Genomic DNA, 23,623 nt, shown 5'->3' with positions numbered 1-23,623 from the left:
TTATTTAAGACTAATAGTTATGTATGTGAAGCGCATCCGCAAGCTAGTATATTATTCAATATTATTATTATTATTATTATTTTAAAAGAAAAAAAGAGTTATTATAAAGTTGGATAAGTAATAATAATGAGATTCTGGGAGGGGGTATGTGAAAAGATAGGGACCTTACGTCACGTAGTTTGTCTCCGGGGGTCCATGTGTTTGTGTGAACGTGGCTTGAAGCCAAAATCATGTGGCTCAAATTGCGTTGAACTTTCACCACGTGTAACCAAAAGATTCAAGATTCTAGTTTCCACATGGAAAGATTTGGGGTTAGATACATTGAATCTTATTAATAATGACAACAATTAATAATACCATCTTTGTTGAAATGTTCCCAACCTTAGCCTTCTAGAAATTTTTTATTTTTATTCTTAAAAATGCTAAAAAAGACACTAACTTTAATATTTGTAATAATTTAATAATTACACATCTGTTAATTTAAAAAATATAAATTGAATTTGACTATGTAAGTCTGAATCTCCTAATTCAATTAGACCGAAATAATATATCTGGTTTACCTCTAACAAAAACTAATATTATATAATATATATATACATATATATATGAAGTGGTTCAAATATTTTTTGTATTTAAATATCAAAAATCATATTCATAAATGAAAACCCTAGGGTTCAAAATTTCCAAAACTAGACTTTGATTCCCATGAGTTTGAGCTCAGAAGCCCAAACACTCCCTGATTCAAGCACGAAATTGTACCGGATTTAGAAAAAGCAACCTAGGTAAAACTATTTCAGCTCGACGATCATTTTGATAGAAAATGCTAATCACTACTACTTAATCGAAACAAAAATAATTTTCGACGAGTATTGAAATAACATATAACTCAGCTACTCTGCATAAACTCTTGAGTCTCAATAGTTAAATCTTACATAGCCTATTTCTGTTAAGCTCCATTCCATCCATCTAACTTGATTGCATACCACCTTTTTGCTGCTGTACAATGCATCTAGGCCTCTAAAAAGATTTGCATCAAAATTTACAGTCCTTTGACACCGATGTTCTTCTCTGCATTTTGGAATCAGAAACCTTCCTCATGGTATTTGATTGATCTGTAGACACACACTGGATGAACTCGGACGCAATTAATGGCAAGTCAGTTGCTGGTTCCGAAGCTCAGCAAGCCACCTCTGAGGATATGAAGGATGTATTGAATACACTCACAGATTGCAGTATGATGATCTGATGCTATGTTCTCGCCCTTTTTTGTTTCTGAGAAATGAAGCGGACTCCATGTTTACCAAGCTCCAAAGTCTTTGTTCGTCCGTCATCCAAGTCAACTGATATGGATGAAGTGCCTTCGATGACATTAGAAACTATGCCCTTATGCCTGCGCAAAAATATAAAGTCAATTACCAGGTCATGACAGGGACAAGCTGTTTTCAGATTAGTGAGATAAGATAAAATGTGGAAATCTTGGTAGCTATTGCTTGCATGTAAAAAACTCATTGTTTCAAATGCTGCAAGTTTATCTAGCATCATGAACAACAGAATGGCCAAATAGGTAACTCTTGTAATTGATTTTTGTTCTATTTATCCTTACGTGATTGGTTCCAAAATTATTGGAATCTGAGAATGAACTAATGGAATAAAAACCAGAGAGCCAGAGCCCATTACTCAAAACAATGCAGGCAAATGACTAGTCTGCGAGGCACCTCTAAATAAATCTTAACATTTGAACACTTGTGCAGGTTTTGTATATCACAAATTAAAAACAAGAGATAAACAAGGAAGAAAAATATTCAGATTTAAAATCAAACATGAAGTCGGATCGAATGACAAAGAACTGAATAAGAAACTCACCAAGAATTGTCTGTGGATTGATGAATTTCAACCCTCTTGCCAATTGCACCTTTACCGAGTTTTTGCAATATCTTTGCGTCCACAACTTCATCAATTGAATTCTCCAGATGTTGATGAACAGACGTGTCATCCTCCAAGAGTACTTATTTTCTCTGCAGATGGTCTCTTTCTTTTGGATCTCTGCCCCTTAACAGAACTCTTTTCTTCAACTCCTTGAGAGACCCAAGAGCTTCGCTGTTCAAAATATGGGTTCTTGAATTTCAGCTTTAGTAATGGCTTAGGGTCATTGGAGGAATTTGAAGCATTTGATAATTCTGCCACATCACGTGTTCCACTAAGTGATTTAACAGGTTCCTCAACAGCATGCTTGCCTTGCTGATCATTCCTTAATGTAGCTTCTTCATCTACAGTCTCTACTGCATGGCTTACATCAGCAATTCTAGCTTTAGTCGTAAGTGGACTTCTGGATGCAGTTTTAGGTTCGTACACTTCACCCTTGTGGACTCTTCCTTTCCTGTGAGCATCTGAGAACTTCGCAAGTTTTACACTGCTCCCTCTGTCTTCATATTTTGAAGATCTTACAGGGGAATCATTATCAAGTCTAGCGCCTGCAAATATTAAGCAACTTAAAGAGTAGAATAAACATGAAAACCTTCATTCAATCATAAAGCAGCATTAGGAGCATAATGTGTGTGAGACACCACTATTTTCAGCAGACTAATTTAAGTGGGCATGAGATGTGAGTTTAATATCACCTGAATGACAAAACTGCATGACTAGTTGGCATTCCATAGATGTTATGTTCCAGGCACCAGTAAAAAGGATAGCAATAGACAGAAGGTTGAGTTTTCAGGTTCCTCAATTTCAGAAAGTCCATAGAAGGATGACAAAATTTTACAAGATGGTGGATCCAAAAGAAGCAAAATCATTTGGAATAAAAACTAATAAGACACCTCCAAACTTAGCAGGTTGATAGAACTCAATCGATAGCATATATAACAGAAAACATTTGGCAAACAAGAAACATAAGACAATTGGCTGCAGATAGAGATGCAAGCATCAATATTATTTGGAGAAATAAACCTTTGAGGAATAAATTTTGGACCAACTCAAGGACAAAAATGAGAAATTATACAGATGACACTACATAACAAAGAATAGAAATGTCGTTCCCGCTGTTTACATCTAATTTGGAAAATGGTGCCAAACCTTCCCAAACTCAGATGTAATATCACTAAAAACCAAAAAGTATGACTATTTTGGGGATCAGAATGATTTGGCATATGATAAGTATAGAATAAACATAAGGAAAGATGGTAATAAAACAGCAAAATATGGCAAGGTGCATACCATTGGAGACAAGCGAATCTTGCTCTTTCTGACAGTTTACATTTTCGGATACTGGAGAGCAGGTTGTGTTCCTATGTTTTCCACCTAAATGTATCACTAACTTAGTTCCTTTCACAGGTTCACTCTTAGTTGCATTTTTGCCAATGCTTTCCTTCATATGAAGAATTTGAGACTTACTACCTTTGATATGAACCTTGGGGACTTTATCAACTGCATTTATCGCAGCTTCTTTGGAAGAGCTATTTTTGTCACTACCAATGTGATCGTCATAGGACTTTATTTTGTTATTGTCAGACGCTATTGCCAAAGGTGATGAATATATCTCTGTTTTGGTTCCATATGAAATTGTATCATCAATAGTCTGATCTCTGAAGCTACTTTCAAGTGAACTTATCCCACGCCGAGTATCAATATTTTGATAAGATCCTTCCAGTTTACCGACTGTTTGTAACTGAAAACCTTTTTTAGGATGCTTCTTATTCGACAATGAATTTTTGAAGTTAGTCTTCCCATATTCTTTGGAATTCTTAGCACCCAGACCTTTGACTGAAAATTTTAAGGATCTCCCATGATCATGTTTCAGTACTGCAGGACTGGTTTCTTCATCATCTGAAAAAGGAGAGAGTGAAAATATTTCCTCTTGAGAAGGCAATCCAGCAGCAGCCCTCAAGTTTGCAATCAGATCTTTATCAGCTTTATCTCTCCTCCTCCAAAGTTCTCGAACAGCATCATCAATATCCTTGACCTGGAAATTATGCAAACTGGCATTAATAACATGCACAGGTTCAACAAGGAAGCATTAGGATAGTTCTAGCACAGAAAATTATACCTGGTAACAATCTCCTCGGCATGCAGCACATTTGTACTGTAAGTTACCATCTGCCTGGAACTGCTGGTACTTTTCATCACTGCCAGACAAAAAATTATGATTTAATTGAAAGAACCTTTGATATCAAGATAGTAAATAAAGCTCAAATCCAATAAGCAATGATGTTGATGCTTTTGAATACCGAAAAAAAAAACAGAACGAAGTCAGGGTACTTCCTTTGATTGCTAAAAATGGCATCCAAGATAGTGTGTGCCAAAGAATAAAGATAGAAACTAAAAACAAAAAACAAGTTGAACTTTCAAAATAAAGGCAACAACAATAGCTGAAGAACTTTAGATGGAATTTTCTAAGGGAAAGAACCATTGGCATAGATTCTCTCTTAACAAAGATTATGAGAGCACAAGATTTATAAGGCAATTTTGAAAGAAAAGGAACACAATATACAAACATCACATAACAAAAAAGAAATTGTATAAGAACAAATAGCAAAAAGAGCTGCAAAGCAAATTAAATTCTTGAAAGTTGAATATCTACTTTTTAAGGAAAGCTAAATATGTGAAAGAGATAGCAAGTAACAAACTTGCATTCACAAATAATTTATGTTGATCAAAAAAGCTACGATCTGTTCGACACAGAGACAATGTTGCAGCTCAACATGGCAGGTGTTAGATAGGACAAAAATGTTAACTTAGGATATTACAGCTCAACATGAACACAAGTGTTAGATATGACAAAAAATTTATATTAACACATAACAGCATAGTTGCATGCGTACGTGTGTGCACGTGAGCTTGAGACTTGTGAGTATTCTTGACAGCCACAGTTCAGAGTTCGAGTGCTTATTTGTGTAATGCCGGGGTTTTCTTTTCATAAACATTTATCATTAGACATTTATGTCCTTATATTAACGTAAATATTGGCCTTATTTTAAGGAAATATTGATTAAAAAAATACATTACAAAATCATGGTATCAGAAGGTTTCTTCATTTGAAGGAACCTTGATTTGCCTGTTTTTGGAGCTCAATTTTCTTTTATAGCTGCCAGCCTTATATGATTCTATTTGGAGCCTAAGAATATTTTTCATTTTTCGTCAACAGATTCAGAGTTAGTTACTAGAGCCCTTGAGTTCGTATTTCGACAAATGGCTTTAGTGATCATTTTTTTTTTATTTTTGAGTCTTTTGACCTAACAAGCAGTTTATATGGTTATTGATGAAGCCTGTAAATAATAACTCATGGGGAAACTAAACTAGACTGGTCAGATACGTTCTTTGAGAATAGAAATCCCAAAAGTGAAAACTTGCTATCAGCAGAAGCAAGCACCAATCCTCCACTACAAAGATGTTGTTAAAATCAAGGGCGGAGAAAATCTCCAAGAATTTCAATAGCATCAGCCAAAGAGGTATAGAAATCAATTCCAACAAAAGCATTCATCCTCCACATTGATTTAATGATGTTTACATAAAATTACAAAGGAAACCCTAAAAACTTAAAAGAGAAAAGATCCAGGATAGCCCCACTTAACTTCTTGTAAAATTAAATATAAAACCCTCAATGAAAATAAGAAATTACAAAATAAGGCTCCAAATAAAGCAAATAACTCTAGTAATAAACTCCAAATCTGGTAGGACCACCCTTAAAGTGTTTAGGATGATAAAAGTTCTTCTCAAATTTAGACTCTTCATAAAAAATATTATCAATGAGATTGTAAGATTCTCAATCGAAATGGAAATGCATAATACATAATCTATGAACATTTATCATCAATCCAGTATTTCTCATTCCTTTCCTCCATTTCCTTTTCTTCTTTGCCAGATCTCTTTTCATGATCACTCTTTATTTAGTTGTAACAAGGAAAGCCCTAATTCCAAGTGTGCACATGCGCAGGCAAGGGCAACAGCCTCAGAAATGTGAAGGAATAGCTCCAAAAAATAGGAACTGTGTACCCGCTATAAGATAAACAGGGGTAAGATCAATCAAGTTTTCAAAAGGAAGGCAAACAAAGGAATGTGGTTATAAGGAAGAATATTGCAATTAAAGGCATGCATGGTAGCAAAATTATTCTCATACTCATTGGAAATATTCCACATAGAAGAGTTGACAAGCTAGCATATTTCCAACCTCCTTTTCAAGTTCTTTATCAAGAGAGTATTGATCATAATAGTTCTGGTCATTTTAAGGCTAAAAAAATCTAGAAAACAGGCATTTTAAAAGGATAGGAGGAATATAGATATAGATCATGTCTCAATGACAAGGAGCATGTCCTTAGCACTTCCAAGAAGTTCAATCACAGGCTTCAAGATATTTTTTATTTACTTACTTTATGTATATGCTAATTAATTAATTGTAGTAGTGGATCATACTTCCTCACCATCTCACTCAATAAGTTCACCATTATCATCCATAAGTATCATAGAACTACAACCAGGAGACATACTTAGGAAGTGTTGCATGCTACTGAAATGTGCTTGCCAGTAATATCCAAGCAACATGTCTGAAAAGACACCTCTACCATGAGTTTGAAAATCAGCTGTTCATTCACCCACAATAAAATGTAATGCATGCCACTATGCCAGTAGAGATTTGGCATAAAATTACAAGATCAGTACTCACAAAATTAATCACTGGCAATGAGTATTATCAGATCGTACATATCAAAAAGCTTCATAAACTAAGCGACTTTAAAGGCATTGCAAGTGATGATTACACTGCCATACATAGAATTCAAAATTGCTGAATTAATAAAGGAATCGAAGTGGGCTGACAAAATTAAACAAATCAATATTGACACCATAAGCAGGCAGAGCCACAAAATTCAATGAGAACTTCTAACAGGAAGCATGCCTAGAGTACAATGTGAAATGACAAAAAAAACAGAGTGAAAGACAAAGTTCAACAGGAATAAAGAATTCTCCAGAAGCAACAATGAATAAGGTCATAAACCTGATGCCATCACATAAGCAATGCACCCATTGTTGACAAACGTCACAACAAACCATGGGTGTTGACTCAGAATCCCTGTAAACCTGCAGAAGTCAAACATGAGAAGACTTTAACTAAAAGTAGGTTGATACTGGTTAGACATAAGTACACAAATCATTGTATATGCATACATAATCACCCAAACAATGAATTTGTCTTCTAAATTTTGTAAGAGTAAATGAACATCCTGTATTCATTGTGCATGGAGATTTATGCAAATTGGTATTGATGATCATCCAGTTCATTAAAAGCTTTGTAGAAAAAGTGATGAATGCGCAATCACATATTCCCCTCCATGAGAATTTAAGATAGATCCTAGCAAACCTATACAAAGGCATAATTGATTTGTGTGTGCTTCCTGTATGTGTTTTTCTATAGAAACAAAATGATCTCACCCACCTAATTTGCTTAAAATGATTAAAACTACATTTACCAGTAACTGGCCAAACCTTCTTCACATGCATAAATTTGGAACACTGACCACCACAGCATGCGCACACCTCAAAGGAAAATATGGAGTAACAAAACAGTAAAATGTACTTCCAAACCAATTAAGCAACCAAAAGGTACAGAGATATCTCACAATGTGAACTCAAAATGATATCGAAATACTAAAGCTTCACTGCATGTTTACCTTTAAACAAACAGGACAGTAATTTCCTTTCACAAACAATCTTCCACAAGCATCACAGCAGGTGTAACCTAAGAACCATCTTCAAAACCAATCATTTTGTTATGTTAGAACATAACCACATGGGTGAAAGATTAATAACAAATTTCATGTTAATTGGCATTCATCAATGTGGTTAAATCACATTAACTAGCCCCCTCAAGACAACATAATTATAATTTGCAATTTGCTTAAAATGAGAAGATGAAACATTTGACTTATTTTAATTTTACTTATAAGATAAAAAAACCAATACCTTGTGCTAAGTCCATTTCCAGAGACAGTTGAACCACAACTGTGGCACCTTGTGTGTTTGGGACATAAATACGGTCCATGACTAACATTCTGCACATTTATCAATTAAAAAACTCACATGATAGATTCCCTAGTTATATAATAGAACCATTAAAAATACAGACCTTGTGTGGAGGCTGCTGGCAGTAACAATGGTAAGCACCATCACATCTTTTGCAATACATCAACTTAGTGGGGTCACCGCCTCTTCGGCAAACCTGAAGAAGTCATAAGTTATCACTGACAACATAGGCTAATTAAGAAATGACAAAATAATGAGTAGTTAATCTTTGAACTTTAAATATTAATCCTTAGGTGTGTGAAATAGAACATTCACTATTAGCAGAATAGAAGAAAAAAATAAAAAATAAAAAAATTATAGAAAAAAATAACAGATGACAATAGGTTAATTGGTAATCATGTCTATAGCCACACATCAAACCCCAAGATTGTGATGCACATAAACACAATATAAGTGAATTTTAATGTGAAAGACATCCTAAGACTGGAGTTTCACCATTATCCATTAACAATTAGCTTCATATGCAGTCCATCCATATGACTGGAGCTTCACTTTCAGATGCTTCACAGAATCATGATTTTAAAAAGTTAGCAATAGCTACAGTCAACAAGTTAACAAGTGGCCAGTAAGATGCTTGCAACAAAGAGATTTCCAACTTAATCTAAAACTAGACAAAACCTAAAGCTGGCTCTTTTAAAATAAAACAACATTGTTGAAAGCAAGAGAAGTATGAAACTAACCTCACAAGTGCGACAGGATGGACAAACCCAAGAACTCCAATGAAACAGGTCTTCAGAAGACAATAAAATAATTAGAGAAGTACATTTAAAAAAAAAATCGTTATTACAATAAAAATATGGTAACAACAAACCTCTGTACTCAGCCCAGATCTTCAAGCAGCTCCTATGGTACTTCTTGTCGCATGTTTTGCAGGTAAGCATCTTCGCAGCTTTCTCACTGCCTGCATCTTCACCAGAAAAGCAAATGCGACACATAATTTTTGGAGTCAAAGCACTTTGATCTTCTCCGCCAACATTATTAGCTACTTCTCCAGGTGCATCCTACGATTGAAAGAAGAAACTGAACTTGCTTCTTTTACAGAAGTCTTCAACATCAAGATGATTACCACAAGTAAAAGCAATATAGCTGTATCCAAGCCATAATTTTTACAGCAAAAATTAACATCAAAAAGGGAAAGAAAACAAAATCAACAGGATTTTGCCCTCTTTATCCTCCAAAACCAAAAAAAAAGACAAGATTCTCACAAAAAACTCAACAAGAAGACCAAATTTATCTTCAAGTGAACTACCTCCTAACGTCACCACTCTCAGCGCATTCTTCAGACCAAACATTCCCACAAAAAAAATGCCTTTTTTTTAAAAATTTTAATTAAAAGAAACAAACATCAACTCATTTCAAAACACATCAAACCGAACCAAAAAAAAAGCAACTTCAAAAACAATCCAACAACCAGTGGACCAAGAAAGACAAAAATCCAGCACAAATCAAACAAAACCCTCACCGCAGCGCCACCAGCCTCCAATCGCCTGACATAATCCTCCGCCGCCATAGACGCAGCGACCGCCTGCCGCTGCATCGCCGCCCTCCGAGCCAGCACCGACGTCGCCCCCACCGCCCCATCCTCCCCTCCATCCTCCGCCGCCACCGGCACTGGCAAAGGCGGCGCCGCCACCACCTTCGGAACCAACACCTGCACAATCCCCACATCTCTCCCATCCCCTCCCCCTCTCCCCGCCCTCACCACCCACGGATCCTTCAAAAACTCCTCAACCCTAACCACCTCCTCCAAAAACCCATCCCCCACTCCCAACCCCGCGTTCCCGAGCTCACACTTGCATATCCTCCGGCTGCCATTGATGCACAAAACCACAGCTTTAGAGCGAGCGAGCGATCGATAGAGATAGAGATGAGAGTTCTAGAGAGAGAAACCGGACCAAGTGATCGGGCAAGCGACATGGAAGGCCATCAAGATCGAAGCTTGGTGAGGGTTTGAGCGGGGCGGGGGATTGCTCCCCCCCTTCTCTTCGATTTAAAAACAGAATTAAAATTGAAAAAATAAAAATAAAAAAGGAATTATTGCCAGAAAATAAAAACACCAGAATGGGTATGAATGAGAGACGCGAGTTGGATATAACGCTGGAATTGGGGTTTTGTATCCTTTGGGCTTTTTCTCAGATACACCCCTGGATTTTTTAAAATTATTTTGAGGGGGTTTTTAAAAAAAATAAATTTGTTTTGGAGTAAGTTATTGACTTAATGGAGTTGTTTGTTTGTTTTTTTTTTATGAATTTGTCAAAATTATTCTCTGAAAATTTATTAAAATATCTAGGTACATTTGTAGTGAAAGATGTGTAAATATTCAAAATTGATCTATTGAGGGTTATAAATGAAGTGTTTGAATTAGTTATCTAAAAATAGAATTCGCTATAATTATTATAAAAAAATTTATAATTATCAACTAAAAAACGTGAATGTTTATAATTTTAGTTACTATAAAAGCTGCAAATAATGGTGATATTATTTCATGTCGAAGATGAGATTGTACTGGTCAATTAAACAATAGAGGAGTCGGGTCTTCTTGAAGTAGCACCTCTTAATCGTAGTTAATTTCACTAGGTTTGTTTGGGTTTTTGTGATTGCAGTGAAAAGGCGGATGGGACTAAACTTTTGATCGAACATATTTGAAAGTAATGTTTTATTATTTTTCATATATAATTTTTCATATTAAAAATAAATCAAGTTACATGAACCCTATGATGGAATAGCCTGCTAATATGCAATATGTATCAGCTAACAATAATGAATTTCTTTTTAAAATGAAAGTTATAGATAAATTGTCAATTTTATCATCTCTTGAATTAATTTTCACCACCGAAAAATGATAATATATATAATTGTAAACATTAATTACATAATTATTAGGAATTTATAGGAATTAAAGGGTGTCCATAGCATTGATTAATGAGAATGATTAGACTGATAAATTATTGCTCTAATTAATACACAAAATAGAGCTAATTTTGATGTCAACTCATGGTGAGTATGCATTTAACCTAATAAACACAGACATTATATTATAGTTATTTTTTTAAATAGAGATTATATTATATTTTTTAAAAAAAATCAGGTGAGTGACCATTGACAAACAACCTTCCTATCTCTCAAATAATAATAATAATAAAATAATGAAAAAAACTACTGATTATGTCAAAGTTAGGGTTTTATTTGTATATTTGGGAGATCAGGATCTCAGATTTGAAAGAAGAAAAAAGAAAAAAAAGGGGGCTGACCTGGTGGCTGATATGGTGTTAGGATGGCACATGTGGCATTATAATCCACGTGGCACATGCCACTGGACAGGTGATGTGAAAATCCGACAACCACGTTGGATTGCCGGCGTCCACGTCAGAATAAATTCACCGGAATCCTTTGGGTAGCATCTTTTTGAAACAAAATAAAAATGGGGGGACCATTTTGATACAAATTAAAATATGGTACCCAAACTGATAATTGACTATAATTTGGTGATCAACAGTAATATTTACTTGTTTTTTAATACTCAAATGGTCTACATAAAAAATTAAAAATTTATTTTTTATGCACATTTAAATAAAATCAAGCAAATAAATTTCACACACAATTTTTTAGTTTATTGGCACTGACATAAAATGTTTATTTCAGAAAAGATTTGAGATTGAACCAAAGCCCACTAATTTAAGGACATAAATATATTGAGATATTAATTCCACGTATTTGCGTAATCTATATGTAAAAATAAATAAATTTGATTATATTTTGGATTTATATAAATTTCTCTAAATTCCGAATAGCGAGCAAATCATAAAACCGGGACCGGACGGTGGATACGACGGCCAGGCCGGATAAAGCCATCGTGCCAGCGCCGGTGACTCCCCATTGAAGCAACGTTTCCGATCCCGTGCATTCAAACACAACAGCAAACACTGAATTCAGCCATTCGTGATCTACTAAATGTATACGTGGCAAAATAATACTGGTCAAACAGTGATGCCTGTTCGATGATGTTTGTACCGGATTCTCTTGAAGCTTCAACATCACAGCAATGGAGTCCTGTTTTCACTCGAAGAGGGTTTTAAATCCCCAAATTTCAATCTTTGAAACCCTAGATGCTCTTCTGAATTCGATGGAGACTACGGAGTTTGAGGATCTTGGGAAGCATTGCAGCGTGGTGGAATGCAAGCTCTTTGATTTCATGCCATTCACCTGCGATCGATGCAGTCAGGTTCTTAATTATTGTGTTTCTTCTCGTTTTCTTTTGATTTATTCCTGAAAACTTCTCAAATTTCTCAACTATGGATCAGAGAGTCTGTGGAAATTGGCAATGTTTTTGCAATGAGGAACGAAGTACAACAAAAATCAAAACTTTGGTTTTTTTAACTTTCATTTAGAGATGTTTTACAGAAGACATTGGTTTTCACTAGTATTGTTCTCTCTTGTTTTCTTTCGGTTTATTCGTGTGATTTGACAATGTTTTTGCAATGAGGAATGATGCAGAATAAAAGCATTAAAAAAATCATTTTGAGATGTTTCAGAGAAGACATTGGCTTTCACAAGAATTACATTAATTTAGTGTTTCAGTGATATCATCTGTAGGATTTTAGTCTAACCCAATGTTTAATGTTTACTTTTTACTGGATTGCTAAGATGACAAGATTTGTGTGAAGCTTTGTCAAATCCATGCAGAGTACATTAGAATGAGTAGATTTGCACACGCTCAATAGATTACTGCAGTAAGAATACTATTTCTGTCATAGTCTATAAGATCATTGTATTGTGTTTGCAAGATAAAATTAGATAATGGATCGTCGTTGCTGATAAAGGTTATTATGACCAATATTTGATACAAGTCTGAACATTTATAATTGTGTACGTAATTACTAACATGGTGTGGCAGTTGGCTGTAAAGAGAGTTTACCTTTGTTTCAGTTGTTGTATGATCCTTAGGCAAGTCTAATTGATGGTTGTGCTCTTAGTTTAAAAGCATGTTTATGGCCATTAAGGCTGTATCATGGACAAAGGCAGAATTCGATTCAAGATAAACTCATTTAAAGGTTTGTCATACATAGAGAACATATAGAGTGTCAGATAAATTTTGTTGAGCTAATTTCACATGTTCAATCTTGTTTGTTGCTGCTTTTAAGAAACTCAGTACCGTAATGTATACTGTTTATGCAATTTGTATGTTATATGCTTTCTTTGGTATCATTGTATCACTATCAACCATGCAGTTTTGTGACAGGCATTCTGTATGCAACATAGAAGTTATAGCAAACACCTCTGCCCGGATGCCAATCACAAAGACGCCACTCTTTTGATTTGCCCACTCTGTGCCAATGGAGTTCGGCTGGTCCCAGGTCAAGACCCCAACATAACATGGGAATCTCATGTGAACACTGATTGCGATCCATCAAATCATCAGAAAGAAACTAAGAAAAAGAGGTGTCCTGTTCCCGACTGCATTGAAACGCTTACTTTCTCTAACATGATACGCTGCCGAGAGTGCGCCCGAGATCATTGCTTGAAACATAGATTTGCACCAGATCACATGTGCGCAGGTCCTAAAAAACAAGACACCAGCTTCCCATTTATAGGCTTGCTAAGGAGGAGCCAGAAATTTGATTTGGTAGCTTCACAAACATCCAACAACAGCTCAGTACCAAATCAAAATTCAAGTAAACCTTCACGGTGGAATTCTGGTTTGCTGAATGCTGTATCAGCTGTTCGAGCCTCAGCTGAAGCCAGTATGCACAGATTGAGTAGCATGACCGCACAAGCAATGCAGAAGGCGAAAGATGGAATATCTCGGAGTGGCAATGGTGCTGAGCTTGTGGAGCAGTGTCCGCAATGTCTACAAAGATTTTCCTCTATTTCTGTTTTAATTGAACATGTTGAGAGGTATCATGATCACGAACGCAATGCTCATGCCTGCATGAATTGCAATACAACCCATATCGGAAGTTGAGCATATGGAAAGGAATCATGGAGGAACATCAATGGCTTAATACGGTGTTGAAGGCGATGGAATGCATCTTTTCTTGTAAATTGGATCAGCAATCGGAAGACATAGCAGCTACTCATTTGTTGTGCTTTTACTTTCGGCATCATTGGTGATGTCGTACCAACTTAGTTTTGTTTAAATGCCTGAAACATCGAAGAAAACAAGTCTTACCTTCGCTTAAGAGGATGGTCGCGGGCGTGATGTGAATGATATTGTATAGTTCTTGGACTTGTACCACCTTTGTTCTACTAGCTTTTTATTTGTATTTGGCCATATCTTGTAGCTTCTATGTTGGTTCTGTTCTGTGTGTTTTTATGTTGTTAATATGTGATTTATGTATCCATCTTTTAAATATGAAAAAAAAAAAAACACATTGTATATGGCATTAGTACATAGTGGCACTGAAAATACTCCAAGAGAACACTGCAAACTAAAGCAATATAATATAATATAATATAATATAATAATGGTGATTAAAGAGAAGTTCACTATACAGCCACTATGATTAATCAAGACTATAACATAACCACTATAATTATAATAATATATCTTAAGATCAGACAAACCATTGTAAGTCGGTGAATATAATTAAGAAATATAATCCCATCCCAACAAACACAATATCTAAATATTCAAATTTCCAGGGTTACATGTGAAAAAAGAAAGAAAGCAGAATGCCAATCAGAAAATGCCACGTATTCATATGCAGTCAATTTATTTGTTCATTCCCTCACACCTGATCGGAAGAAAAACCGCCGGCCTACCAATTTTACACGCGATCATTAGTCCAACTTGGGCCCCACTTCCCCTCCAATGTACTGCAAGTATAATAAAGTATTCGAAACCAACGGCCAAGATCACTCTCTTTCCCGAATCTCATGGTCTCAATGAGTGACAGCTGCTTCTTTAAACGTAAGTTATCATATTCCACCGTCACAACTTACCGCTTCTCCACTCTAAACTCGGATGACTCTCCGATGACCCAAATCGAGACTTCGCCGATGACGAATTCGCGAAATCCTCAAAATTAGGGCTCGTGGGAGCATCGATGCGCGGAAAAAGGTAGCATTTTTATCCATTTTTTCGATCCATCTTCACTGAATTACGATGTTGAAGCGGCCAAGATCCTATGGGGAGGATCTGGATCCGGATTCCGACCGGCCGTCGTCGCACCGGCGAGTCCATTCGAAGCCGGAGGGTGGTCGCAAGGGATCCTCGTCGTCTTCGCATGATCGATCGCTTGATGACGAGCGGGAGGGGTCGCGGTCCTCTCGGAAGAGGTTTGATGAGAAGTCTGAGGGGTTTTATCGGAGGAAGAGCTCCTTTGATCGGTATGGAGATCGTTCGATCCCATTGTCACAGTCGCCGCGAGGTATGTATGGTGGGGAGCGGCTTCGTCGGTCTGAGAGTGTGTCGTTGTCACGGAGGGATGGGGGTTCGTCGTGGCGGAGGTCGAGTAGTTGGAAGGAAGGTGGTTCGTCCTCGGCGATGGCGGGCGATTCAGTGGGAAGAGGAGGAGGCCACCATGGTATTAGCTCAGATGAGCGGGGACCAGTGAGGGGTAAGGATTCGCCAAGTGGGGAGCAGTCGAGGAGCGAGGGGACCCCAAAGGCGGTGTCTTCTCGGAAGGAGAGCACTAGCAGCAGCGAAATGGAGGAAGGGGAGATTGAGCCGGAGGATTCGGAGGGTTGTAAAGAGAAAGGAGCTGATAGTACCACTGTGTCTGATTCTTCCAGCTCTGAAATTAAAGCTGAAGGAGGTGCATGTGAGGCCGAGGAGGAAGTGAAATCATCGGAAATGGGATTGGATGGAGTTACCGCGGATGATAATCTTCACAGTTTCCAGAATGAGTCCATTAATGGGATGAATGAACCTTCAGAGCAAGGTTTGTTAGAGGGAAGTGGTGAAAGAAATGTAGAAGCTGATGAATGCAGGGGAAAGAGCGAAATCCAAGAACAGGAAGTAAAAGAAGCCGAGGAGGTTCCAGTTGTGCAGGAGAAAGTCCAAGGTATTGCCTTGACTGTTTCTCGGCATGCAGGGGATGAATCAGATGAGAAAGCAGGTGAAGGTCTAGGTTTGGAAGTTGAAATTGAGGGTAAAATGAAGGAAACTTCAGCTATAGAACACGAGGGTGAGACTAGGGAACCGAATGGCATTGATCTTGAGAGGGCTCCAGAAGGCGATATGGAGTTATTTGATTTGGAGAAGGAAGCAACTCTAGAGCTTATGCCTGTCAATCCAAAGGAGAAACAGAAGGACAAGGGTAAGAACCCGGCTGTTTCTCTCTCAAGCACGGTGAACACTGTAATAGATGATGATCCCATGGAAGGACCAAGTGGCAGGGGGTTCGAGTTGGTTTTCCCCTCTGATGGGCGCAGACCTGATGGATCAAACTCTGGCGCTGTTGTTATAGGCAGGAAAAATGATGAGAAGCCAAACTTGGAGCTACTTGATCTTTCCCTTGGTTTGTCGAATGTTTTACCAGACAGTGCATTGACACGGCCACGGCCTAGTTCTCCAAGCCATGCCAGGAGCATCCATTCATTGCCATCTTCATTCCATACAATGTCAGATGGATTCACTGCTTCGGTCTCCTTCTCAGGTTCTCAAACATTTACCCACAACCCTAGCTGCTCTCTGAATCAGAACTCTTTAGAGAATTATGAACATTCAGTAGGTAGCCGACCTTTATTTCAGCCAGTTGATCAGGTTCCTGATGGTACTGTCTGGCATGGTCAGTCTTCAACTGATACTAAACGAAAGGGAGGAGCTGGTGCATTATTTCATAGAGCATTACTGAATGGTAATGTTGCCCATTCTTCACCTCATACTGTGGCTGGTATGCATAATCTTAATCTTGATGGTCTTGCTCGACAATCAAGTCTTCCAAGACAGATATCCCCAAGCCAGAGTCTTGGCTCTCGTGATACTAGGTCAGAGCACAGCAAGGATAGGAGGCTTCTTTCAAGACAGAGAAGCAGCAGTTCTCTTTTTAGGAGTGACCAAAATGATAGTGCACAGCTAGTTAATGTTGTGGGTATTGCTGAGGTAGTAACAGAACCCATACAACTAATTGGTAGGATACTTGAGGGAATGCCTAAGCAGTCAGTAACACATCTGAAGGGAGCTATTTGTGAGATGGTTTCTAACGCAGATAAGCATGGGAAGTTGCAGGCTTTGCAGGAAGCATTGCAAAAAAGGTCTGATCTTACACTGGAAACATTACTCAAGTGTAACAGGATCCTTCTGGAGATCTTGGTATCTCTAAAGACTGGCCTTCCTGATTTCATTCAAAGGTCTGGTGATGTTTCCTCCACTGATTTAGCTGAGATTTTTCTAAATTTGAAGTGCCGAAATCTCAATTGTCGAGCTATCTTGCCTGTGGATGAATGTGACTGCAAAGTGTGTGTCCGGAAGAGTGGATTCTGCAGCCAATGCATGTGTCTGGTGTGCTCCAAGTTTGATTTGGCATCAAATACCTGCAGCTGGGTTGGTTGTGATGTGTGCCTCCACTGGTGCCATACAGATTGTGCATTGCGAGATTGCTATATCAGGAATGGACGAACTGCGGCTACAACACAAGGAATGACTGAGATGCAGTTTCACTGTGTGGCCTGTGATCATCCGTCAGAAATGTTTGGTTTTGTGAAGGAAGTTTTCAAGACCTGTGCAAAGGATTGGAAATTGGAGACTCTTAGGAAAGAACTTCAGTATGTTAGGCGGATCTTCTCTGCCAGTAATGATGTGAGGGGTCTAAAGTTGCGAGATGTAGCTGATCAAATGCTAGTGAAATTGGAGAACAAACCCAATCTGTTTGAAGTCAGAACTATTATCATGGCATTTTTTGTGGGTAAGTTATTTAATCTATTGTTGCCATCTTTCTATGCATGATTGAAATCCCACACAACTCACTTTGACATTTCTTTATGTGGCATATCTTCTGCTTTGTTTTGATGCTATATCTTATGCTTGATCAGCTTATCTATTTTTATCATGTTAATTCTGGATTGATAGTTGCATACTGTGACATTCTTCAGTCAAGGCATAGAATATAGGTTTGCATATTATATTTTTAATCACAGTGCCAAGACCTTGAAGTTTATATTACTATAGCTATCATTATCTTGTTATTTAGGTCATCACAAGTTATTATCATTTCAGTAGAAAGTAAAAGATTAATCATTGGTATAGTGCATACTCACTATCTAATAATACTTGGTAGTGATTCTAGGTATTATTAGTGTTGCATAATCTATAGGAGGCTGCAACGAGTGTGTGTGTGTCTAGTGTCTTAACTTACTGTTGACCAACAATATTTGAGAGAAATGGCAGCATGCTTGGGATAAATATTTCATAATTGAGCAAAAACAGTGCTCTTTAGTCTCTCAAGTATACAAATATTTAATGATCAAATCATTGATTCTAGAGTCTGATAGATCTTTTGAAAAACGAATTAATCGGACGAGAATAAAGGGTGCCTTGGATTTCTCCATTGGATGGGCAGAGTAGTTTTGAATTTGTTGTGCTTGTAGAAAGCAAGATGTTAAGCTGTATTATTGTTTGTTTGCCAGCATAAATTCTCATAGTCGAATGAGTATACCTAATAATTTTTTTATTATTTTTTTCCTTTTTCTTTTTTTCATCAGAGAGTGAATCCAACATCAGCAGTAATTCTCCCAGTTTCCCTCCAAAGCAACCTTCGCTTAGTAATGCAGAAGGAAGCAGTGATGTAGCTTGTTTGAACAAAGAAATACCATGGCTTTCATCTATTCCATCAGATAAAGTTCCCCAGTTGGAAACTAAAGCTGTTCTTTCCAGTTTGGATCGAAATTTGCTAGGACGACAGACCAGCAATGTTGTGCCACCAGTAAATCTTGAGAAAAAGCCGGTTGTTGATGAACTTGAGAGTGTAGTGAGATTCAAACAAGAAGAAGCAAAGATGTACCAGGAACGTGCTAACAATGCAAAGAGAGAAGCTGAAGCACTCAAGCACATCGCTGTGGCAAAGAATTTGAAAATTGAGGAAGATTATGCTAATCGAATTGCGAAACTACGATTGGCAGAACTAGAGGAAAGGCGGAGACAAAAGTTTGAAGAATTTCAGGCTCTCGAAAGATCCAAGTGCGAGTATTTCAATATGAAGACAAGAATGGAATCTGATATTAAAGATTTGCTGTTGAAAATGGATGCGATCAAACAAAATTTTAACTGATCTCCGCAGCGATATAAAAGTTGTAGAAGCATTGTATTCTTGTTTTCCGTTTGTCTTTGTTTAATTTAGACAGTCATGGCCTGACTAGCACCCTTGTAAAATTTAGCTTGCTTAATTCTGAGATAGTAGATGCTTTGTTGTTCTTGAACATTGTGCATTCATTCATTCAGGTTTTTCACATGGTTTGTTTTGTATCACTCTTCCACTTTTATGCTCTAGATCAAATATAAGAGTACTCTTTTCTTCTTTCATATCTCTCAAAATTACAAGAGAACTGGTAAAGATGGCTCTGTTTGAAGCCTGTGTACCATGTTTTGAGTTTCATGCAGCTTCAGATGCTCACTCAGTTATGAATTATCATGCTATAGGAACAAACCAACAACGCCTGTTTCAACTCCATTGATTCATGCTCTCCAAATCATAGAAAGAAAGACGAAATCCCAATTATTCATACGGTTGTCAAGTCTGCTTTACTTCGAGAAGCATTTCGACTACTTTCTTCATCTTAGGTCGTTTGGCCGGAGTGGAATCGGTGCAGAGCATGGCTACCTTCAGAGCTGCAAGCATCTGTTTCCGCCATGCAAACGACACAGTACTTAGCCTCGCATCCATTATCTGCTCCGGAGTTTCTCCTCGAATTGGTGCACTGTGAACCCATTTCACCAGATCAATCCCTTCGCCGAACACTTCATCAACTGGTAATCTACTTGTGAGGATCTCAAGTAACACCACTCCAAAACTATATACATTTCCAGGTGCTGTAACTTGCATTGTATAAGCATATTCTGAAACAATGGAGTAGATCAATTAGATGAAATTCAACTAAAAAAACAAAAGGTAAAATGAAGTGAAGAGCGAAAGATCAAACCCGGAGGGATGTAACCGAATGATCCTGCAACCGCACTGATGCTAGCTGTTCCTTTGGATGGGTCCAAGAGCTTTGAGATCTCTACTTCTCCGACCAAAGCATTGTAATGGGCGTCGAGGAATATGTTAGACGAAGAGATATCTAAGTGAATAGTTGCTACATGATGAAGGAAAGTCAATCCTTCAGCAACTCCGATCGCAATTGATAGTCTTCGGGGCCAATCTGGTTCGCTTTCTGATTTATCAGTGTTATGAATAAGTTCAGCTAGTGTTCCGTTCGGCATGTGATGGTGAAGCAAGAGAGCAACATCGTCATATATAACATAACCGATAGGTTTCATCAGATTGATGTGGTTGATGTTTCCCAGTCTTTCAAGCTCCCTTATCATCTTGTTCTGGTGATGAACAACAGTTCGCTCCACTGATTTTAGCTTCTTCACCGATAAAACAAGTCCCGATGGCATGATCACTTTGTAGACTATGCTGAATGTTCCATTGCTCATCTTGTTTGAATCATTCAACGTTGTCTTCACGACACTGTCGAAATCCACTGCCTGTTTCATGCTTTCAACAAAGACATTTGCAGCTACTACCGGTGGCGGTGTCACAAGTGCATCCCCGCCCGCCATTTTTGCCTTCATAGCCATTTCTTGCTTCTCTTTCAACATAAACAGCGCAACTATTACTGATACTGTTGCAAAGACAGTCAGGCCAGAACCAACAACAGTCAAAATTATCTTGTATGATACTTTGTGATGGTTGAGCTCATAGTAAGTATTACAAGTAACATTCACTGGATCACCACAAAGCCCTTCATTGCCTGAGAAGCTTGAAAGAGTGCTCTTCTGAAACGGAGCAAAGATCGGCACTTGTCCACTTAGCTCATTATTTGAGAAGTTAACTTCAATCAAACTCTGCATTCCTTTGAGTTCAAGCGGAATACTTCCAGAGAGTTGATTGTTTGAGACATCAAGTGAGACGAGCTTATCGAGCTTCCCCAACTCTCTAGGCAACACGCCTCGGAGATGATTGAAGCTGAGATTCAAAGCTATTTGCAAGTTCTTAATCTTACCGATCTCTGGAGGGATATCTCCGGTAAGATAGTTGCTACCCAATTGAAGCTCAAGCAGCCTCACACAGTTACCAATCTCCTTCGGTATCTCCCCACTGATCGAGTTCTGACCAAGCAGAAGGAACTGCAACCTTGTCGTATTACAGAGATCGGCCGGCAAGCTCCCATTGAATCGGTTGTTGCTAAGATCAAGCTTGCTCAAATTTCTACACTTCAGCAATGATCTTGGAACCTCACCAGTTAGACTATTACCTGAAACTATAAACTCTTGCAGATTCTTGAGCTCACCAAACTGCAAAGGAACCATTCCAGTGAAACCATTATACGCTAAATTAAGCAGTGTGAGGTTCGCACATTGCGCGAACTCAGGAACAATCTCGCCAGATAGATGATTATTATCTGCCTCAAAGTAAGTAAGACTACTAATATTACCGATCGATTTAGGAATACCACCAACAAGTCTATTGTTCCCAATTCTTAGATTTGAAAGCCCTCTACATTTACCAACAGAATCGGGTAAACTTCCATTCAATTTATTGACAGTGAGAATCAAAACCTCCAGTTTCCCAGATTGAAAGATGCTCTCTGGTATCACTCCTTGGAGCTGGTTTGAATGAAGATTCAACATCTCAAGCTGAGAAACAAGTCCCAAATTTCTAGGGAATTACACCACTGAGATCATTCTCATAAGCAGAAAAAACTCTCAATTTAGTTTAACAATCCAATCCAATCTGGAATGGATCCACTCAGATTATTAGCAGAAATCTGGAACTCTTCCAACTTTCTGAGTTTCTTCAAATCATCAGGGATTTCACCAACAAGCACATTGTTTGAGAGATTCAAAGCAGTGAGTTTTCTCATGGAACCAAGAGAAGCAGGAATCTGATTCTCAAGCATGTTCATTGAGAGATCAAGGAACTCAAGCTCAAGCAAATCACCAAAAGAATCAGGGATTGAACCATGAAATGCATTGCCGGAAAGATCCAATCTTTGCAGTGATTTCAGCTGAGATATGAGAGAGATGTTACCTCTGAGATTCCGGCGAGAGAGGTCAAGCACCGTCACCGTCCGGTTCTCTCCGGCGCAGGTGACGCCCGGCCAATCGCAGCAGCTGAGCTCACCGAGCTCCCATTCCTTGATTGAGAGCTCTTTCCGGAGAGCCACCATGACTGCCTGGTCTTGAAGCTCAGCAATGGCATGCTGCCATTGAAGCACCAAGCTAAGAAAGATAAAAAACCAGCAACAAAGTAAAGAAGAAGAAGCCATTGATCTCCTCTTTCTCCTCAAAGATCCACTTTTCTCAAGAACAACCTGAAAAAACATCAACTTTAAGCATCAAAACACTACTTTTTCTCACATTCAAGTATACCTCTTGTCAAAGCTCAAAGAATAAAAGAGAAATAAATCATTGATTGAAAATTTCTGATCTTTCTCCCAATAACAACCTGAAAAACATCAACTTTCAACATCAAAACATTAAAAAAAAAACCAAAAACCCAAACTTTTTTCCTCACATTCAACCATACCTCTTGTCAAAAAGCTCAAAGCGTTGATTCAGAGATCAAGAATCAAAAGAGAAAGAGATCATGAAAACACTCACTCTTGTTTCATCTTTTAGACTAGAGACCCAACCAGTCCAGTGCTCATAGTGGGCCTTGTGCACTGCTGACATGACCCCTCCATTGCTCTAAAGTTCCCACCTTTCTCTCTCTCTCTCTCTCTCTCTCTCACCCCCCTTCTCTACTATTTAGATTAAAAATAAACAGATAAATAAATAAACAAGCAAGCATAAGAAATGGAATTCAATGTTTTAATATATATATATAGAGAGAGAGAGAGAGAGAGAGAGAGAGAGAGAGTATCCAAAGATCTCATTTGACAGAGTGCATCAATGAGTATATCTTTTGACTAATCTTGGAATTCCATTCACTTTTCTTTTTTGCTCTTTGAAACAAGAATGATATAAACATGAACATGGAGTGCCTCAAAATCATCCTACTCAACCACATGCCTTATCTACCTACCATGTCTCTGTTTACATGACAAATTCTTTCATTTTCCATTGCTCATGTTTCTACTTTGCTCATAAATAATAGTACTTTTCAGTGTCTCATTCCATTTTCCTGTTTTGTTAATAATAGCAAATATCATGATTTATATTTCTTACAAGTTACAACAAACAAATTATCATTAAAAAAAAAATGATGTTAACAAAATTATTACTTTGCTTACATTTGTTATAAGAAGATATAGAGCACAAATTTCAAAGAAGGATTAGAATATAGAAAACATAATTAAAAAAAAAATGGATGAATAGACGACAAGAGTCAAATTTTTAGTCAAGAAACAAAGTACAATTTAGAATAAAATCATGGAAGAGTGTGTTATGTTAATGAGTATTTAA

The 23,623-nt window shown here is 37.6% G+C and overlaps 4 protein-coding genes across 4 annotated transcripts; 2 read left to right on the top strand and 2 right to left on the bottom strand.

The window, feature by feature from the left end:
- Positions 1-987: 987 nt before the first annotated feature.
- On the bottom strand, positions 988-10,067 carry LOC120277368. The gene is given in 14 exon segments (XM_039284183.1): positions 988-1,390; positions 1,864-1,998; positions 2,000-2,471; positions 3,214-3,297; positions 3,394-3,958; positions 4,043-4,121; positions 6,986-7,068; positions 7,659-7,737; positions 7,951-8,039; positions 8,114-8,206; positions 8,751-8,800; positions 8,882-9,071; positions 9,533-9,878; positions 9,966-10,067. Coding segments are annotated over 14 exon segments (2,439 nt in total). The 5' UTR covers positions 9,998-10,067; the 3' UTR covers positions 988-1,248.
- A 2,040-nt stretch (positions 10,068-12,107) lies between these two features.
- Positions 12,108-14,357, top strand: LOC120276667 (zinc finger AN1 and C2H2 domain-containing stress-associated protein 16-like). The gene is made up of 2 exons (XM_039283333.1): positions 12,108-12,292; positions 13,310-14,357. The coding sequence occupies exons 1-2, from the start codon at positions 12,113-12,115 to the stop codon at positions 14,030-14,032; spliced, it is 903 nt and encodes a 300-aa protein (XP_039139267.1). The 5' UTR covers positions 12,108-12,112; the 3' UTR covers positions 14,033-14,357.
- A 688-nt stretch (positions 14,358-15,045) lies between these two features.
- On the top strand, positions 15,046-19,428 carry LOC120277441 (protein OBERON 4). The gene is made up of 2 exons (XM_039284293.1): positions 15,046-17,918; positions 18,715-19,428. The coding sequence occupies exons 1-2, from the start codon at positions 15,176-15,178 to the stop codon at positions 19,278-19,280; spliced, it is 3,309 nt and encodes a 1,102-aa protein (XP_039140227.1). The 5' UTR covers positions 15,046-15,175; the 3' UTR covers positions 19,281-19,428.
- Positions 19,429-19,503: 75 nt separating this feature from the next.
- On the bottom strand, positions 19,504-22,940 carry LOC120277442 (leucine-rich repeat receptor-like tyrosine-protein kinase PXC3). The gene is given in 6 exon segments (XM_039284294.1): positions 19,504-20,065; positions 20,149-21,880; positions 21,882-21,932; positions 21,934-22,530; positions 22,589-22,664; positions 22,746-22,940. Coding segments are annotated over 4 exon segments (2,661 nt in total). The 5' UTR covers positions 22,486-22,530; positions 22,589-22,664; positions 22,746-22,940; the 3' UTR covers positions 19,504-19,739.
- Between the last annotated feature and the right edge of the window lie 683 nt (positions 22,941-23,623).

The sequence above is a fragment of the Dioscorea cayenensis genome, chromosome 15 (assembly GCF_009730915.1).
Source record: "Dioscorea cayenensis subsp. rotundata cultivar TDr96_F1 chromosome 15, TDr96_F1_v2_PseudoChromosome.rev07_lg8_w22 25.fasta, whole genome shotgun sequence".
In the NCBI taxonomy this organism is placed as follows: Eukaryota; Viridiplantae; Streptophyta; class Magnoliopsida; order Dioscoreales; family Dioscoreaceae; genus Dioscorea; species Dioscorea cayenensis.
The sequence above is the reverse complement of the archived record's forward strand: the minus strand, read 5'-3'. Positions and strand labels throughout refer to the sequence as shown.

Bases quoted from the DNA above. Each gene is read 5' to 3' on its own strand.
- LOC120276667 (XM_039283333.1), top strand. From the start codon at position 12,113: ATGGAGTCCTGTTTTCACTCGAAGAGGGTTTTAAATCCCCAAATTTCA. The intron at 12,293-13,309 runs GTTCTTAATTAT...GTTTTGTGACAG, and splicing joins CCTGCGATCGATGCAGTCAG to GCATTCTGTATGCAACATAG.
- LOC120277441 (XM_039284293.1), top strand. From the start codon at position 15,176: ATGTTGAAGCGGCCAAGATCCTATGGGGAGGATCTGGATCCGGATTCC. The intron at 17,919-18,714 runs GTAAGTTATTTA...TTTTTTCATCAG, and splicing joins TATCATGGCATTTTTTGTGG to AGAGTGAATCCAACATCAGC.